Here is a 20,633-nt window from a genome sequence, read left to right as displayed (position 1 = left end):
TACCATGGATTTCTAGAAGACTACAATACGATGCAGAAAGGAAAGCACATATTTTTTATACTTCCAAAAGCTAGTTAAAATAGGCTGAAAAAAATGTTTTTTCCCCAGAGTTCTTCTTTAAGTATATGCAATATGATCTGCCAGATATGATCATGTGGACCATTGAGATATAACAAGGCAACAGATCCTGTGCAGAAACAGTCACAGAATAAAGAAGCATGGCCAAGAGAGGATCAGGGTGCTTCAATTTATATCACAAATACTTTATGCAATGTACTATTGCAGTATCGTCAGGATTAAAATTGTTCCAGTCTAATAAAAAAAACCTGTGTGGCCATTATTTTTTAAAATACCAATGGCCTAACCCTAACCAATAGCTGAGGTTTTTTTCTCAACCGGTTCTAGATTCAACTGCGTGGGGATAAAAAACAAAACCTCTTTAAACTTTAGCCAATAGAAACTGAAGCCATATTGTTGTTACCATGTTTACTGTACCCTCCTAATCCATGTATAGAGTGATGCATGTTAGATATGGTATGAGTGAGTTACTGATGATAACAATACTCAAACAAGAAAGTTTAATACACATTTGCACCCATTACCTTAAGGATATGAGTTGGCTGTAGTGGCTTTTCTGTTGAACAAAGGCAAACTGAACACATGTTTTATTCAAGGCATATAATTTTATTAGCAACAAAGAAATTCAGAAAGTTTCAACATACATTACACATGCAAAATGCTGGTTTATTTAAAATAAACCAGTGTTGAAATGTGTACACCCTTGACAAACTAAACAGTTGGAGGCACACAAGGGGATGAGGTAAGCTGGTCATCCACTTGATTCTCACTAGAAATGCAAGGGATCCATCCAACACTATTAATACCTGGGCAGTGCTGCAGTTAAAATGTCTTGGAGAGTGAGTATTTGGAAGGTATAATGAAGAAGTACATGACCATACATTTTTGGAGAATTTTGATATTAACAAGAGAAGAGTGAAGAAACAGCTCTAAATACTCGGCTAAAAGAGGGACAAATTTCATAAATTTCCTTATAAACCAATTAGAATTACCTCTGCACAGATAGGCATGCAAATCTATTAGTTTATAAGCTAATATGCATTTGCTGACCCACTTACAATATGTACGCCTGTTTTTGCAAACAGCAGAGGAATGGAAGTTTCCACATTGGTACAGATTAATACTGGTAAGCGATACTAAAGATTTGCCTGATCCACTAATGATTGAGCAAATGGTGCAGGCACATTCAAATCGAGTTGACTAAACATAGTTACATTTGCTAGTCCACCATTAACGGACTCATCTCTCTCTTTGTGCTCCCACCTTAGTGTAGTTTTGTCAGACCAATAAGCCTTTTTTTTTTCTTTTTAAAACAGCTTAGAGATAATGTGCCCCGCCGCTGCCTTATGTTATCCCATCTAACAATACCTGTTCACAGCACTTGTTGTAAGCCATTTCTAATTTCACAGCTCTCTAGCAATACCTAGACAGCATCTATGAAAACTCCACAGGAATTAACTTTTCCTTCAGATACAAAATCACATAGTCCTTTCCAATTTGCTGAATTATTTTTTTCTTATGGCTGTGCGGTAAGGCAAAAAAAATAAATAAATCCAGCCAATTGGATAAAGAGGGATGATGTCACTATTCAGGCAAACCTCATGGGTATCATCCTTTTGAGAATGACCTTGATTTTTACATAGAGTTCTCTCTGCTGCTATCTAGGGATTGCTAGAGTTAGCTGACATGAGAGTGAGAGCAATACAGAGCTTACAACAGCATTAAAAATAGCAAGGGCAACTGAAAAGAAAAACAAAAAAACCCCCAAAAAACAGACATCTGAAAATGTATTTGAAGTTTAATAAAATCCGTGAATGTTTACTAAATCTCCCTTTTAAGTAGAAATAGCACCAAAGAAAAGTTCAAGTTGCAATAATACATTCCATGTACAGCAACAGGGTTATTTATGACATCATTAAAAGGTTACGTGCAATCTGGGTTTAAGCAGCATGCCACATGGGGCAGTGGTAAATGAGATTTTGCTTGATTAGTTTAAATATAGGCAAAGGGTTGTTCATTTCAAAATTCAGTGCATAGGAGAGATCTTCAACATTTTTATTGTTACATATAATAATTAGATATTTTTTTCCAAATCACTTAAAGTTAATTATATTTACAGAACAATTAATCCTTTTTTTAAACAAACCACAACCATAAATGAAAATTACATCTGTTGTATCCTTCCCAGAGATGAATGCAAATTTTAGATCTATGCATATGGAAGATCATCATCACTTAAGTCTGAGTCATCATCCTCTACTTCTCCTTCAATAACAGATTTCTTTCCTTTGCAACAGGATACAATCAGTCCAATAATGAAAATCTGTAATCAGAATGAATAAGAATATTAAAGAAACACAGTTTAAAACTGCTAAATATAGTTTTTCTTTTCTGGCTGAGATCCGTAAAGCAAAGCTGTAGAGCGTCTTAAGTCATAAAATCTGGGCTTTACAGCAAGCAAGTACGTGTGCCTACATGCATCACATATTTTTTCCAGAGTACCTTGGTTGTCCTAAACCCCAGGTGGCATTATTATGTGCATTTCAAGTTCAACTACAACTGCCCCCTCTTGCCTCTTGAGTGATGGGAAGGCTCACTAATCAATAACAAAGCAAATAATTCTTGGTCCGCATATATTTGTATTTAGGTTTCCAGGCTGCTGGGTAACTCTGGCAGAAACTGGAAGATGTAGTTGCCTAATATAAATTCCAGTGAATTATTATTTTTTTTAGGATTTAAGTAGCTGCTGGTACACTTTAATTACAAAGTTAGTGCAAAACAAAGAAAGTTATTTTGCTTGTAGAAACCACTCCGATAACTGTATTCCTTACCCTTGTGTGGATTAGGAAAATTAAGTCAACACCGATATTTTTCAGTTTAAAAAAACAGAAAAATAAAAGCACTTTTAACGCCAAACACAGTGCAATAAATTAGAGTGCAAGTCCAGGTAAATAGATAAACACACCAAAGGGTTTTTTATTAAAACAGGAGCAGACCAAATCTGCAGCAGCTGTGCATAACAATCAATCAGCTTCCATCTTTCATTCTCAAAGCTTAACTGAACAAACTGAAGAGAGAAGCTGATTGCCATGGGCAACTGCTCCAGATTTTGATAAATCCTGCCCACTGTGTTTAGTTTACCATTTTACCTGCCAAATGATGTGTAGTTCTGGGCAGCCTTGTGATTTACACATCTCTGCCATATTACACTGACAGATAGATCATTGTGTTAATTCTTGGTTCAGCTTTATTGAATTCTAGATCACCTTCATGCTCAATGAGCAGAGGTGATATTGATCATTGACTGTCGAGTAAACAGACTGTAGAGGTGTAATGGGAAGTTGCATCACTGAACTAGGAAACAAAGTGTGGCAAATACCTAATTGTGCATTGTGACAGATGTGTGTGAATTTAAAAACTGGTAAGCAGAACTAAAATCGTTTGGTAAAATAGTAAACCAATATATCTAAATAGTGTATTTAGCTCTCTGCCAGGAGTTCTGCTTTAAAGGACAAGTTCACTAATGATATAAACCCTCCCAAGCTCCCCCCTGGTCAACCTAAACTGAAACATTCCCCGTAGATGTTTACTTATCTCCTTACTTATTTCCTTCAATGGCAGTGCCCTTCTACACTGTCTACATCCTATGCAGTAAAAAGCTAGCCCTGTGCGGCCCGTGCTACTTTAGACTCGGGGCTTGTTCACACCAATTCCAGTGTGTTCCAGCACGGTTAGCTTTTGGAACGCACACTGTCCGGCTTCCTGTGGTGCGATTGCCTGCACCAGAACATGTGGCACAGAAATGCTTATGTTCTTGTCCAGTGCGATCACAAAAAATAATAAAAGCAATATTTTTTGTGATCGCACTGGACCGGAACGGGGGCATTGCTGTGTCAGGCGCTCTGGTGTGGCGCCTGACACAGCAATCTAGGGGATGTTAGTGTGCAGATCGAGCAATACATTTTTACCCACTGGAATGCAGACAATGCGGGAAGCTACCAACCAGAGGAGGTATACAACCACCTGCAGAGGGATATTTTAGGCTAGAGTAGTTTAGCGGGGAGGGGGTTAATGGAATTGATTACCTTGTCCTTTATCCATTGACTTTTGTGACTATACAGTGTATGCTTTAGCAAATCATGTAATTAACTGGTCACTAACATGAACTTGAGCATATTAAAAGCACTATATGTAATGGTTTCATTGAGAGTCTTACCAATCAAATAATTCCTAGGCCAAACAATGCACAAATGATGGAATTAAACAACTTAGTTTTCTTCCTGGCTTTGTGCAATAATACAAAGCCCAGGATTTATATGATGGCAAAACTGGCACTACATATACTGTATATGCAGGGAGGGTACAGCAGATTCTATAAATATTTAGATAGTATTTACCCCAATGAATATCCAGTTTCCAAAGTAATAGACAGCGCTGAAGAACCAAAACTTGTGCAGAAACAAGTATGTTCGAGTTATCGTACAATGATCTGTAAGAAGAAAGATTACAAAAAGTTTTTATCATCGGTGAACCCAGCTAGGCTTTCTGTATACAGATTAGGTTAGTTGTACAAAGCAGATCACAATATAAACTCACATTTTTATGTATATATACTGTATTTCAAATATGTTGTAAACAGAAGGATCACAAACTAAAGGCTTTTGTATTGCTGATGCACAAGCCTGAAAAGTAAACAAAATACAGTATTTTTGTACTTACTGTAAAGTCAGTTTCTTGGCATTCATTAAAGTGATATTAACCCTTTAAGGACCCTTTCACTGCCAAGACCTTTTTTAAATTTTCTGCACATATGATCCACATTTTAGGCCTGAAAATTACTTGAAACCCCCAAACATATTTTCTGAAAGCCAGAATCCTGTAGAATTAAATGGCGGGAGTTGCAAATTTGTAAGTTGCACGATGTTAGCACAACTCTTTATCAGACCCACAAATTTAGAAAACAAATGCACTTATGTTAAATTTAGTGCCCCAAAACACAATATGATACCCATTTTTTTGTACAATATTAAAGATGAGGTTACAGCGAGTAAATAGATACCCAACATGCCCAGGTTAAAAATCATGTGCGTCTGTGAAACGGCAACAAAATTCAGTACCCCCCAAAAGGCCACAGACAGCACTTTAAGATAGAGCCTACAGGTCATCACTTTAGAGATAAGCATAAATATTGGCTTGAGAATTATTGCTCTCACTCTGGAGTGCGGGTCGATACCCAACATGTGTAGTGCGATTGACGTTTTCGTTCGTAGGTGTGCCCAACGCATGTTTACATGAACATGCACGTGCTCGCGGGTGGGCAGGGGACTTTAACATTATTATTTTTACGTTTATTTTATATTATTTTCAAAACTTTTTTTACTTTAATGGCTAACACAGAGGGGGGTGTACAAGCCCCCATCTGATTGCATAATGGTGGTGACAGGTACCAAAAGACCCCTAGTGTCACCTTTCCACTTTCCAATGCAGACAGCCACACTCCCCTGCAACATTCTTTCATCCCAATGTAGTGCAAGCAGCCACATAAGAGTGGCAACTCATTCAAATTTAGGATTTATGCAGCATAATTGCCATACTATTAAATGTCATTATATTAGAGATGCACTTTCGCTTATCTCCAATGTACCACTGGATGGTAATCCACTGTGAAGTTTCAAAGTTTATGTATTCCCTTTACTATTCATTTTGTCTTCTAGTAAGCCTAACTGCATCACTGGAGTGCCAGTGATAAAACCAATTCAAAGGCTGCCATAGCTGACCTCCTAAAAATACTAGTTACCTTGCTTTCAAGCTACACCCCCTGGCATCAATACATTTCGAATCTCTGGCCTGAAACAATTGTGTAAATAAAAAAACCCTTACTTTGTTTGCTGCATACTTGCTGGTTTAATGACTAAGGAAAGCATTGAGGCCAAAAACTGCCAGGCAACTAGAATTTTCTGATGGGAGGTGTCAGCAATGGCAACCCACATACTTTTTCATAACAGATGTCCATTTAACACAATAATGGACATTCATGTAGATGGGCCTTTACAATACAGTTGCTCAGTATATAGAGTATTAGCAAACATTTTTGTACAGATTCTGCGTAAACATGTGTAAGTACCTCAATCGGATTTATTAGAATTTTGCAGTACCATCTACAGAAGAACTTAGACTGGGAGAGGGGACGGGGCAATCAGTTGTGCTGTATTGGTCATGTGCTAACAAGGAACATGCTAACAGGAGAATACAGAGTGACAAAGAGATGGGCTCATCAGTGTGTTGCTTCTCCTTCATGGTCTAACCAAGGTAAATCACAGGGACAAAACCTAGTTGTATTACATAACTGTAGAACAGAAATGGCTGGTCTCCAGGCTGGCAGTGCTGTGTGGTAGGGCCCTGTGAATCACATGAGTAAAATGGAAAGACATGCAAACCCCTTGACAGGGTTAATCAGCTCTCATATATGTATTTTATTCATGCATTTAGCAGTTTGCCAGAGGTTTAGCTTTATATATCAGAAAAAGATTCACATAGCCATCAACACAATATACATATGGCAGTAGTCTATAAAGAAGAGTGCATACTGTGATATTAAACTACAAAAACTATAAAGGGGAGAATGTATCATCTGCAGTGGTTTATAGCATTATTAGAAGACAACAAGCTCGATTCATTAAGTTGTAATTATTGTTATGTCTTATAACTGTTAGTTTCAGCAATGAGAGCTGGAAACAACAGCCACATAGCTGAGAACAACTATTATGGTATATAAAACATGTGTAGAACTTAGTGAATTGAGCAAAGCAGAGTTCAGTGACCCTCTAAGTTCATACATCTGCCTTATAATGCCTCCTGAAGTGATTTTTTCCCCAATTTTGATACATTTACCTACCTACATTTAAGTAACACATTGTCTCACTCAACAATAAATTATTTAGAAAATTAAATAAAGATTTTTTTTATACTTTGGGCATGTGCTTTATTTTATATTTATATATAAAAAAAGAAATTACAGATAAAAACACAAACATTTCCTTACAAACAACAAAGTCATGCAAAGATAAGCAGTGAGACAAATTAGTTGTTTAGTGATAGAGAAAACAAGGGGTTAATCAGATTTTGTAGACTTGCCTTTTCTACTTTTTAGGTTTTAGACTGTAAAAATAGATATGCTGTGACTAGTGAACAGGTATAGCTACTACGTTGTATCAATCTATGATTTTAATAAGCATGGGTGCTTGTAACACCATAGGAATCAGTGTTAGACATTAGTTCTTCTACAAATTTTAAACTGCCAGAAAGTCTGGACAGCTACAGTTTGAATGTGCACCTGACAGGGAAGGCCTCTAGGAAGCATAAGGTCAGGGCTGGATTTACTCTTCCTGCTGCCCCAAGGCCAGGTTCCACAATGCGCCCCCTTCCCACCCAACCTTCTACATTTAGTCCTGCCTTCCCAAAGCAGGACTAAATGTAGAAAGCAACTTACCGCCCGGAACTACATGTTCCGGGCGTCGGGGGACTCCACACTGCTGCCGCCCCGAGGCCGGGCCTCAGTGGCCTTGGCCGTGGGGAATCCGGTCCTGCATAAGGTATGGCTAAAGCCCTTCGCTAGTTAAAAGATAAAGTTCAGGCACTGATTCAAATGTTTTTTTATGATGCTATATTCTCACTGTAAGAGTCCCCTCTTAAGCATTTACACTGTGTTTGCATATAGGTAGGCAGAAAGTCCCAAGCTGAATTTTATTCTGGCTTCATTTTGAGAGATAACTGGTAGAAAGACCTCATGACCATCAAGCTACTTTAGATCAAGTAATGCTAAATCAGTAAACTGACTTTTGCAGCTTTAGAAAAATGTATGCAGCGATAACTGGCAGAATGACCTCATGATCATCATGATACCTTAGATCAAGCAACACTCAATCGGTTAAATGGCTTTTGCAAAGTTTGTGCATTCGATATATGGCTTGCAAATCAGGTCCCTAGGCAGTTGTGGTCTTATCATGCATACTCTTAGGTCTTGTTCACACCAAGCGCGTTCCAGGAGCAGAGCAGTTACAGACCGGTTCAAAACTGCGTCCAATGTATTCCAATTGTATTTTTAGCTCCAGTTTACATTGCAGCGTTCAGTTCCAGAGTAGCTCCAGAGCAGGTAAAAAAAAACTGCAGCAGGCCCTATTTTACCGGCTCTAAACCTGCTGTGGAACGCATGCAAACACATCAAAAACGCATGCAAATGCCTGGAACGTACTGAAAGCCCATTTTAAACTAAAAAAAATATATTATTTTTTTTCACCAAAGACGGCCCGGAACGCATCAAAAACGCGGCAGAACCCACTGCACTGCATGTGCAGAAACTCATGCAGATCTACTCTGCATTTGGTGTGAACAAGGCCTCAAGGTTCTGATTTACGGACTACATTGCAAAATGGAAATGTCTGCACACTTTAATTAGAAAGTTGTAGTTTAAACATTGTGTGTTTTTTTTTTAAAACGCAACATAAAATAAGGCTGGGATGCTCTTCAAGCTCTTCCCAACTCAACAGCAAATTTTGTTATTTAGGCCAAATCTATGGTTACTTTTGAGCAGACATCTGAAGTTTTTTTGTCTGAGATGAGTTGGAATGAGTCACAAGGGTTAGCAAAGCTCCAAGTTAATCTATCAGCAATTATTAGAAGCTTTTAAGCGTAAAAGTCTTGCGGAAAAATGCCACACATTACCTATACTTCAAAAACTCCACATTCCACATTCAAAAACTCCACATTGGGATTCAGGCTTCAGGTCTTAAATTGTCTGCTCTTAAGTGGTACTATTACTTTTGAACGTTTTAAAAGGTAAAACTGTGTTCAGTCTCTATAAAGTTCAAGCAGCAGGTTTTCTGTATTGTATTACAATAGATAGTGACTAAAAGTAATAATACCATTTAAAAAAAAGTCAGAAACCCAAAACACCATTCGACCAAAACAATTACAAAAGCATGTATATGTATGGGGGAAAAATATTTAACCTATAAGATCATGTCTAATAAATGTGTATACTCTGGATATAATCTAAAATAAAATGCAATAATATTTGTATCATACATAACGAAACATGTTTCATATGTTAACCTGGTCCAAGTGTGTGTGTCTAGCTGAGAAAAGAGGGGGCATAACTATGCAATACTGGTTCAAAAGCACACAACCACAAAAAACAGACAAAGCCGAGAGTGTGCAGAATTGCAATACAAATATGAATCTGTATGGAATTGAAATGGTAAACAAAAGCTGATTACTTCACACACTGCCCTACTTTCAGTGTAAACTTCCAGAAGCATGCGTTACACTGAATAATTGCAATTTAACAAGAGTTAAGTCCATGTTTGTTTGCAAAGTATAAATGAAAACAGATCCAATGGGGATAGCAGTCTTGTCACCATCTGCAACCCTAAAGCTGCTCACCTGAATTACTGACAGATCTGAAAAATACAGATGGCTCACTATAGCAACATGATTGAACAAATTACCTGAAAATGTCACATGTCTGACCTTAAAAAATGTACAAACTTGTGAAATCGTCCTTCAGAAAATACTTTTCTCCTGCAAAAGCATGTGTTCTCATTGTTAATACCAGCTAACAGAGGACCAATAGAAGCGCTGTGTTCCTTTCGCCAACGACCTTGCACTACAACATTCTCAAATACCTGGTGATGAGTGGCCTGAGTTTAACCATTATTTTGTAAAGCCATAAGGGTAAAAAATAAAACACATTTCTTTGCTTTCAAAAATGAAAATAAAACCACTAAAAATGAAACTGGCAAGTGATTAAATGATTAAATACTTTGTTTCCCCCTTTTATGGCATGCTTTTGGGCTGCTGTTGCTGCCCAAAGTCACATTCCTTGTCAGGTGAATAACAATAAAAAAAGTCCTTGTTGCAGCATGTAAGTACAAAAAACCCAGTGGATGCACAATAAATATGACTTCTTCCGTGTCTGTGCTAGTTAGAGAATTCCTCACTGAGTGAAACAGACATATTGCTGCTTTGCCACACTGACTGACAAGCTCTGAAATTATCTAATTTGATTCTATAAAAATGTAACCAGTCCCGGAAAAATAATATTTGTAGTGTCTCCCAATAAAAGCAGAATAGAATTTAAATACATTTTACAATCTTACCAAATTTAGAGTTTTTCATTGTACTGCTGAAACTTGGAAAATGAGGCATGAAGCTAGCAATGTTATAAAAGGAAAAAAAGACAAAAGCAAACTGACTTACTACTAAGTAGGGATGCACCGATACCACTTTTTTAAGGCCGAGTACCGATACTTTTTTTCAAGTACTCGCCGATACCAATTACCGATACTTTTTCTTAAAGTCATATAATCGGCCAATCAGCGGGAGAAGAGGTCAGAATGGAGCAGATGACAGAGGCGGTCGCGGCCATCTTGCTTCATTGAAGACGCGATGGAGGTCCTGTGTGCGGCGGATTCGGGTCCCTGAAGATGGCGGACGCGGCACAGGTACTCGTTTTATGTATTGGAGTATTTGCACGAGTACGAGTACTCATGCAAATACTCGGTATCGCCGCATCCCTACTACTAAGTACTGTATATTTAATCTTTACCACAAGGCCTGATCAAGAAATTGCATTGTGGTTTGCAACTTTTTTTTTTTAATTATCTTCAAGTATATTCAATACATACAAGGTCCATTCACCTGCATTTAACGCGAGAATGCAGAGGGACATACCACAGGTGGAACAGAGGGAAAGAAAGGTGAGTGCTGACCACTGTAGGATCAAGTATTAGGTGAGCATATCTTCTGTACTCCGAAGGCCAGGAAACTTGAGAGGTGCTGATGCAAATTCAAGTAATCCGGTTAACATAGAGCTACGAGACGAGGCTACTAAATTTAAACATGTTCACATTAGAGGTGAGGAGATTAAGGGGGGATATGATTTCCATGTACAAAATGTTTAATGGTGGTAGCAACATTAGCGATAAACTGTTTAAAATTAACTCCGTTACAAAAACTAGAGGCCATCACCTAAAATTGATGGAAAAAAAATTCCAGCACAAGGGGCGAAGGGGGTTCTTCACAGTAAGATCAGTTAGGGTCTGGAACTCACTGCCACAGGCGGTGATTTCAGCAAATAATGTGGAATTGTTCAAGAAACTTTTGGACGATTTCTTAAGGGACCGTAATATACAGGGGTACGGGTACTCCTAGAATGAGATCCTAATAGGTTGGACTTGATGGACTAATGTCTTTATTCAACCTCAAATACTATGTAACTATGTAACATAAATCACCCCATCAAGATGCCCCTTTCCCTCTAATTGCAGCTGCAGTCACCTGGAAATTTCTGAATTTCCAGAAAAGACACCATTCCACCTGCCGTCCCACAATGCAGTGCTCCATTCCGGAATGGATTATCTCCAGACTTGAGCAATGTAATTATGTGGGGGGATGGGGTTCCAATTAGTACATATGTGTCTTCCATCAGGGTAAGGTCAGTATTTTCTCTCCAAGGAGGTTGTAACAGGGAAAGGGGTGGCAGACAACAGCAGGAAAAGGTGAGGCACTGAAAGGTGTGTGCTATAAACTAAGTTGAGATGGCGGGTTCTGTAAGATCTGCCATAATAAAACTCAGGTTAATGGAAGATAAACTTCAAAGCTGGGTTGCATTTGCCTCTGGTAGCACCAGAGGCAAAAAGCTGTTCTTTAAAGTGAAGCATCCCAGGCTGTTTTTTTTAAACATTCCATGCAATATATGTGTTGCCCTGCTTTAGAAACCTACCAAGAACCAAAGGTTTCCAAAGCTGGGTTGAACGCAATGAAAATAAGCTGACCAATTATAAGAGCTGGTAGCTTTTGCAGTGCTGCTAAAACAGATAAGGGAGGCTTAGGGCAAGCAGCAGCCCGCGGTTTTTCTCCTTGACGGCAAAAAAACTGCCTAAATATAACTTGCGGGAAACATTTATTGTCGACGTCTTACTCTCTATAATTAGGGGGCAGCTGCACACTACATTTATATGATTTTCATAACTGTGGCTCCACACCCTTTTGCCTAGTGTGCCTTACTATTGGTTGGTGGTGCCCCTCATCAAAGAGAAGAGCCAACAGAAATGCACATGGAGAGAGGTAGGTCCAGCAACCAGAAAACTGAATGGTACTTGCACCTCGGGTTTTAGGGGTAAGATATTTGAGATCAGTTCCACTGCGCAGTAATTTTTTTTTAAAAAGGCCCCAATGTTTTTAGTTTTAGAAGCATATTAGAAACATAAGAAATATGGATGGTCTATCTGACAGTAAAAAGGGAAGAAACATGACAAGGCAGGGAAGACACACAGACCAGGCAAGGGTCAGTAACAACAGGGTGAATGACTGAACAGGCAGGAGCTGTAAAAGATAACAATCAAAGCAACAGCAAGACAGAGACATGTATAAGCAGACCAGCAGGTCTGACAGATTGTAAATGACTGGTTTTCTACTACAGGGCAATTAAATTTTCTCTTCCAGGCCAGGAACTTTTCCCTCTGCCCACTATTATTCTTTAAGACAACTTATTTTACTACGCCTTTATATTACACCCAGGATAACAATGACAAAAATATCAGTTGTAAATATTGCTCCAATCGTTCTTAACTTGAACTTTCGAGAACAGAAATATAAGAACTGCCAATGTGAATTTATTTCTTAAATGGGGTAAACCCAAGGTCTATCTTCTTCATACTTGCTTCTTTACCTCACAAGTGAAATATTTGGAACAAGCATGCAACCTTTGAAGTCTGAAAATTTCCATCATACATGCTTGCTCAAGGTTAGCGACTCACTAGGTAAAGGAGTCAGGAACAGGATGACAGCTGTGGAGCATGCCACATTAAAAATGTAATTCACAATAGTATATTTCATAATTCTATATTTACAGGTTCGCATTAAAGGAGAGCTCCAGGAAATATAACAGGAAATGACTGCAGGAGGTAAGTGTAATGTGCCAATTAGACTTACTTTTGTGAACACTTTCCAAGATCCTTCTCTTTGAAATCTTTGCCAGGGGAGCTGCAGCAGTATTAGCAGCACACTTTTGATCTTTGCCCTCTGCTGTCTGTCCATGCTGTTTTATGAATGGAATTAGTTGCTGCAATGAAAGTCTATGGGGCCAACATTTGCAGTGAATGAATGAAAATAAGGAAATTGCAAAGACAGGAAGAAGTGTGTATGGACCAGAAGCATTAAGCCAACAATACCACTGTGCTCTTGGCACAGTTTTTGTCTAGGAAAAGACAGGAAATAGAGCTAGGTATAACAAAGTACACTTATCTCCATCTGTCCATAGCAGTTTAATTTCCTGGAGCACTCCTTTAAAAAGGTGCAAGATTTTGACAAGTGGCTGTGCAGATATATCGCTGGGAAATTAAGCGTACCTTAATTACCCGTCCCAACACAGCCACTTGTCAAAATCTTGCGTGCTGGGCAGGTGCTTTGCACTTTCATTCTATTCTATATGTAGCTTCTCTAAGTATGAGCTCTTACTCCTTGTTAACTCTCTATAGGTTTAAAGGAAAGTGCAGAGCACTTGTGCAAGCCCATCCAGGAAGATTTTTACGAGCAACTGTGTGGCAATAACGAGGCCGCAAAGCTTTTATCTCACTGGATCGGGGACAGGCAACTAAAAAAAACGGCAGTGGGAGCTAGGGGCATGTGTTTACAATATATGTGTAGCTTGTTCAGTTACACATTGAAGCTTGAGTTTGTGTACAAAGTCCAAACCTTACAATACGATGAAGCAAGCACAGTGGTGCAGAATTTAGCCTTCTGCCTTGCAGCACAGGGGGCTCCCCGGTTCAAATCTTGGACATAACGCTATCTGCAAGGAGTTTGCATGTTCTCTGGCTTTCTCCCACACTCCAAAGTCATACTGGAGAGTTAATTGGCTCCCGTCTAAATTGGCCCTGTATGTATGCAAGATAGGGACCTTAGACTGTAAGTTCCTTGAGGGCAGGGACTGATGTAAATTGCTGCATAAATTGTCAGCACTATAAATAACAATAATTAATCAATTATATGGAGAGCTTAATGAAAGCTATCATAGCAGCAAAAAAACAAAAGTTCTCGTGTAGGAAGGGTTGGGTCTTCCTATTATGATTTGCAATACTTCAGGCTCCTGTACACAGACATATAAATGAAGTTATACAACACCATGTTCATGTCACTTCCACTACACAGCAACTCTGCAGCACAAATGAAATGCTGAGTGACACATCATTAAAGAGCCAGAGATGCGCTGACATGAAACTCTGCCCCTTCCCCACTGTGTCAAGGCTGGTGCAAAAAGCTACACGGCTATATACATGCAGAGAAAATGTGTGAACTGTCAGTCTTGCCCATAGGAGGTAGTTACGACAACCTACATCTATGACAGTAAAATGATTTTAATTTTAAAGTTGCATTTCAGTTATTGTCATTTTTAATATTCTGAGATTGTAAGATCTTTTCACAGATATGTTATATAACATTATATGCATTTAGCAATTCTGAGCTGCAAAAGTGTGTCTCTATTATATGTCATCATAGGAAATGTTAAGCCCAGTATAAAAGCTGAGCCTAAATGTCAGACATGCCAAGGAGCTATTCACCGAACAATGGCCAAGTACAGGCAGCTGCACAGAACCCAGTTTTTCTTAGACCAGCTGTTATTCTGTATTTAATATTTGTCCGAGAGCTGTACATAATTGCTTGGACATCCCATCTCACAGTAGCTCAGAGATTTGAAAACATACAGAAATAATACTTTTACATGTTTAGTGTTATTTTACAATTTACATCAAAGCTATATTTATTTCTAAACTACAAGATATATGTTTGCCCTTAAAAAATGGCAGTGTTTACAACGAGCACTCGTTTTAAAGAAAGTTTCGCAATTGGTGGTATTACATCACAATCTTGGCAATGTTTTAGGCCACATTTAACATTTCTTTTAAAATTACACAGCGTGAATAGATTACTAAATGATAAAGTGTCTAGTGTGTTCCTACCACTGTGCCCTTGCTGATATTTCTTGGCACATGTTATTATTTTCCCATATAAAGGGCATTCTTGGCTAATAAAGCATTTCCTTTGACCTTGTCTTGCAGGGCCTTCCAGGACACTACAGAAGTGATGACCCGAGGATTGTGTCACTGGGGTTTATCATAAATTTCTTGCTGGTTTTAAGACTCGGCCAGTTGGATTTCTGCCCAGTAAAGTATTTGATGAAGCAATTGTTCATAGAAGGAACAGATGGGAACACAGCCTGAGCAAGAAAACTGCAGGAGAGACTTTCTAATTACAGTACTTCCTTTTCAGCTTGGCTTATTTATAGTGTTCAGTTTAGACATGCGTGCAGCATACACAACCTAAAGCCTATATACCCTTGTTCGACTCATCAATATATTAATTTGATCTAAAGAAATTGTTGTTTTACATTTCTTGCTTATACAGTTTGGAAAAATTAAACCAATTTTATTTCAACACTTATCAGAAAGACATTTATTGGCAAAAAAAGAAAGTGTTCCTGTAGGGTAGCCAGTACCCTTAAAAAGCTACGCTTTTGAACATTTTCCAGTGTGAAACTCATTACATTCTTGGTCAATTAGATTAATTCTCTATACACAGTTAAGGATATTCCAAAGCACAGAGCAAGGATATGAAAGTGAGGTCAAAGTAAACATTAAACTAAGCCAAAAGATCAGAAAGAGTTGGAAACTACTACTAGTAATATGGTTGAAATTGCGTACCAAAGATTTCTATACATGCATATTGTAGTTACAGAACCTTTGACTTAAAGCGTATTTCCACTTTTGCAGCCAAATTGGGATAACACGTTTTTTATATTTGTTACATGTTCCCATTCGCATAGCATAAGTAAAAAAATACTTCTTGCAGTGTAAATTGCTTTTACTTAAAGGTAAACTATGAGCTGAGTGATTTCCACCCATCCTCAGTTAGAGCTGACGTGTGACAAAGAAGCTGTCACAGGTCGGCTGTATTTATTGGGAAGTGAGCAAAAATATGCAGCCCATCCGCTCACTTCCCGATTGTATTCCTGATGTGAGTGGTGCTCCCCGCTGGGATTCCACCCTCTCTGATCCTCTAGCGCTAAGTGGAGGAATGAACAGAGGAGGGGGTCGGCATAGCTAGCTCTACCTCTAGATAGGGAGAGCCAGCTGTCACTCATGCAGCTGGGTGGATCACGACAGTATAGTAAGGATCCGTCCGGCTGTGGCGCTCTCAGTATATTGCGAGCTATTGCAGATATACTGAGCTTTGGATCACGGGAAGAGGTTAGTATATGTCCCCCGTGACCCTAAAGAGAACTATGGGGAAAACCACTTACCCCGTAGTTCTCTTTTAAGTTACGATTTCTTGGCTTATTTAAGGGTTAAAAGTTCTTCTTGCTTAACCTTGTAATGTTAGGAGGGGTTGTGAGGGGTTTGTTAACCCCATCTGTACTATGGTGGCTCATTTCATTATAATTTGTAAAGTAGATTTGAATACTCCCTATCCTAACAAAGGGTTAAAAGATTAAAAGCCTGGTTTCTGCATTGTATGTTAATGAGATAAACAAAATCTACATATTTCAGTCCTAAGTCTTTCTATAAAGGACAAATCACTGTGAAGGTGCTCCGAAAAACTTGGAAACAACCATGTTGTCTGCTGCACCAAAACATCTAAAAAAGGAAAAAAATATATAGGAAAAAATATATATTTTATTGGTATAATGTGTGAATGGGAACACAAACATATAGAGGGGTTTTCTCAAATTTGACTGCAAAAGTGGAAATGCACTTTAAAGCAAACCTGTTCTCAAGGTATTTCACGTTTGGTGGTTACACCTAAATGGTAATCCTGTGAGATATTGCTACCTAGATTGCACAGCCATTAGTTAAAAACCTACCAGCCTGTCCTGCGCAAGTGCTCTGCCCTCTCATACACTCCATTGGATTTCCAAATGTGAGCTTATACTCTGGTCAGTAAGGATGAATGAGAGTGCAAAGAGCATGCATGGATCCAACAAGGAGTGTGGTAACAGGTGACTTGCAACCTAGGCGACGTTATACGAGATCAGGGACAGGTTAGAGAAAAACTGGGGATTGGGGACTACCATAAAAAAATTCTAATCTAATAGAGACTATGTAAAGCAGACCCCATAAACTGGAACAATACACCATCAGCCCTCAAAACATTCAATAACCTGTAAAATAGGAAGGGAAAACCTCCCAACAATGCAGCACTCATTTTCAGAAAATATGGTATTTACTCATAATATTCCAGGGGCTCAAAAGTATTTTTCAGGAACACAGGAGATATGTCCTAACAAGTTTAACATACTTCACTAGTGATATAATGCACATTTATGCAATTGGATGCAATTTTTAAATTTGATTTACTTGTGGCCATATTGATTTTGGGCTTGGGCCAGTTTCTACAACCGTGGTAGAAGAGGTAGCCCTGGGCATATGTGTAAAGTTTTGAGTTATTCTGATAAATGGTTTCAGAGTTTAAGTTGTTTGCAGAATACTGCAACAATCCAAAATGGCTGCCAAACCATGCGGTCACATGACTTGTAATAAACATATATAAGTGCAGAGCTCAGCTTATCCTCACCTAGAAATTTGTATATCTGTAGCCTTAGCGGTTATGAAAAAACAGATATTTGAAAACTGTCAAAAATAGGTTTATGTTGACAAAGATTAAACACAGCACCGTTCTCTACCATTGGGCCAAATTTCATGGGTTTTTACATAACGGTGTGGCAATAATTAGCATTTGAAAAAAAAGCATCAAAATGATAGAAATATTTGTCAAATTTGACACAATTCAATATGGCCGCCGAACCATGTGGCCAATCGACTTGTAATGATCAGTTAGGAGTATAGAGCTCACCATAACTTCAAGCAGCAACTTGTACATCTGCAGCTGTAATAGTTCCTGAGAAACAGATGTTTGAATATGCAGCTGAATATAATCAACTAAAACAAGATGGCTGCCAGGCAATGTGACCTATGACCTTTATCTTGCAGAGGATTAGGCATAGCACAGAGGTCTACCATTGGGCCAAGTTGCATGAGTTTGAGTAACAGTGTGCCAATTAGAGGCTTTTGAAAAAAAGGCCATAACAATAATAACACTATCTAAACATGATTGGCTTGCAGCGGCCGTTTTGATTTTGGGATCGGGCCAGTTTCTACAACCTTGGTAGAAGAGGTCGCCCTGGACAAATGTGCAAAGTTTTGAGTTATTCTGATATATGGTTTCAGAGTTTAAGTTGTTGACAGAATATTGCACAATCCAAAATGGCTGCCAAACCATGTGACCAATAGAGCTATAATGAACATCATGTGGCAACAGAGCAAAGCATAAGCTCACAGAGCAAGTTGTACATCTGTAGCTTTAGCGGTTCTGGAGATGCAGGTTTCTGATTAGTTCACAAAAATCGTCACAAAAACCAAGATGGCTGCCACATCATGTGACCTATGACCTTTATATTACAATATGCTCTGCAGAGCACAGGGCTGTACCACTGTGCAAAGTTTCATGAGTTTTTGACTTACAGAGCACTTGTTACAGACATTTAAAAGCAGCGGCGGAATAATAATAATAAAAATATAGCTTCAAGCAGCAATAAAGGTGGCCAAGCAGTAGAGCCAGTCATAGCACATGAGAAGACATTGTAGTTAGAGAGAGAAAAAATACATAATTTTATGAATTATTAAAAAAAAATCTAATTCAAAATGGCCGCCAACCTTGGTGACCTCTGGAAGCCATATTGTATTTGGCAGTTATGATGTTGAGTTATCATATGTATAACAAGTTTAACATACTTCACTAGTGATATAAACGCACATTTATGCAATTGGATGCAATGTCAAAAAGTGATTGGCTTGTGGTGGCCATATTGATTTGAGGATTGGGCCTGGTTTTACAACCCTGGTAGAAAAGGTAGCTGTGGATATATGTGGAAAGTTTTGAGTTATTCTGATAAATGGTTTCAGAGTTTAAGTTGTTTGCAGAATATTGCACAATCCAAAATGGCCGCCAAACCATGGGGTCACATGACTTGTAATAAACAAATTTGATTGCACAGCTAGGAATATACTTATATAGTAATTTGTATATCTGTAGCTTTAGCGGTTATGAAAAAACAGATATTTAAAAATTGTCAAAAATAGGTTTGCTTAAACCAAGATGGCCGCCAGAGCATGAGACCTATGACCTTCATGTTTCAAAGTTTTAAACACAGCACAGTCCTCTATTGAGCCAAAGTTCATGAGTTTTTACATAATGGTATGGCAATAATTAGCATTTGAAAAAAAGAGCATCAAAATAATAGAAATATTTGTCCAATTTGACACAATGCAATATGGCCGCCGAACCATGTGGCCATTTGACTTGTAATGTTCAGTTGTGAATGCAGATCATACCACGACTATACACAGCAATTTATTCATCTGAAGGTTTATCAGTTTCTGAGAAATGGATGTTTGAATATGGAGCTGAATATAATTACCTAAAACAAGATGGCTGTCAGGCAATGTGACCTATGACCTTTATGTTGCAAAAGTTTATTCATAGCACAGAGGTCTACCATTGGGCCAAGTTGCATCAGTTTATGAGTAAGTGTGCCAATTAGAGGCTTTTGAACAAAGGCCATCACAATAATAACACTATATAAACACCATTGGCTTGCAGCTGCCATTTTGATTTTGGGATCGGGCCAGTTTCTACAACCGTGGTAAAAGAGGTTGCCCTTGACATATGTGCAAAGTTTTGAGTTATTCTGATAAATGGTTTCAGAGTTATTGGCAGAATATTGCACAATCCAAAATGGCAGCCAAACCATGTGACCAATAGAGCTACAATGAGCTCATGTGGCAACAGAGCAAAGCATAAGCTCACACAGCAAGTTGTACATCTGTAGCCTTAGCGGTTCTGGAGATGCAGGTTTCTGAATAGTTCACAAAAATCGTCATAAAAACCAAGATGGCTGCCACATCATGTGACCTTTGACCTTTATATTATAATAAGCTCTGCAGAGCGCAGGGCTGTAGCATTGTGCAAAGTTTCTTGAGTTTTTGACTTACAGAGCACTTGTTACGGACATTTGAAAAAAGTGGCGAAATAATAACAATAATAAAAATAATCTTACCAATAACAATAACTTCGTTGCTTGGCCACCTAATAATCAGCACAATAACAAGGTGTCCTTGCAACTGCGTTGCTTGGCCACCTAATAATCTGAACAGATAAAATAGGTGTCCTTGCACATTTGTTGCTTGGCCACCTAATAATAATAATCAGCACAATAACAAGAGGTGTCCTGCAACTTTGTTGCTTGGCCACCTAATTATGTCTGTGCTATATCTTTTGCCTAAACTAGCTTTTCAGCACTCCACACATGCCAAAAACACTTCCAATAATATATACAGTATCTCACAGAAGTAAGTACACCCCTCTCATTTTTGTAAATATTTTATTATATCATTTCATTTGACGACACAGAAGAAATTAACCCTTGCTACAATGTAACT

At 38.4% G+C, this 20,633-nt stretch overlaps 1 protein-coding gene across 1 annotated transcript in view; it reads right to left on the bottom strand.

Moving 5' to 3' along the window:
• Positions 1-2,260: 2,260 nt before the first annotated feature.
• Positions 2,261-20,633, bottom strand: part of LMBRD1 (LMBR1 domain containing 1) — a 153,521-nt gene continuing 135,148 nt past the window's right edge. Inside the window, exons 15-16 of the mRNA XM_018560883.1 lie at positions 4,476-4,567; positions 2,261-2,401 (exon numbers count right to left, since the gene is read on the bottom strand). Coding sequence (XP_018416385.1) covers positions 2,288-2,401; positions 4,476-4,567 — 206 coding nt within the window. The 3' untranslated portion in view covers positions 2,261-2,287. The remainder of the gene's footprint in view (positions 2,402-4,475; positions 4,568-20,633) is intronic.

The sequence above is a fragment of the Nanorana parkeri genome, unplaced genomic scaffold (genome assembly GCF_000935625.1).
Source record: "Nanorana parkeri isolate BGI_ZX_2015 unplaced genomic scaffold, ASM93562v1 scaffold484, whole genome shotgun sequence".
NCBI classification, from domain to species: domain Eukaryota; kingdom Metazoa; phylum Chordata; class Amphibia; order Anura; family Dicroglossidae; genus Nanorana; species Nanorana parkeri.
The sequence above is the reverse complement of the archived record's forward strand: the minus strand, read 5'-3'. Positions and strand labels throughout refer to the sequence as shown.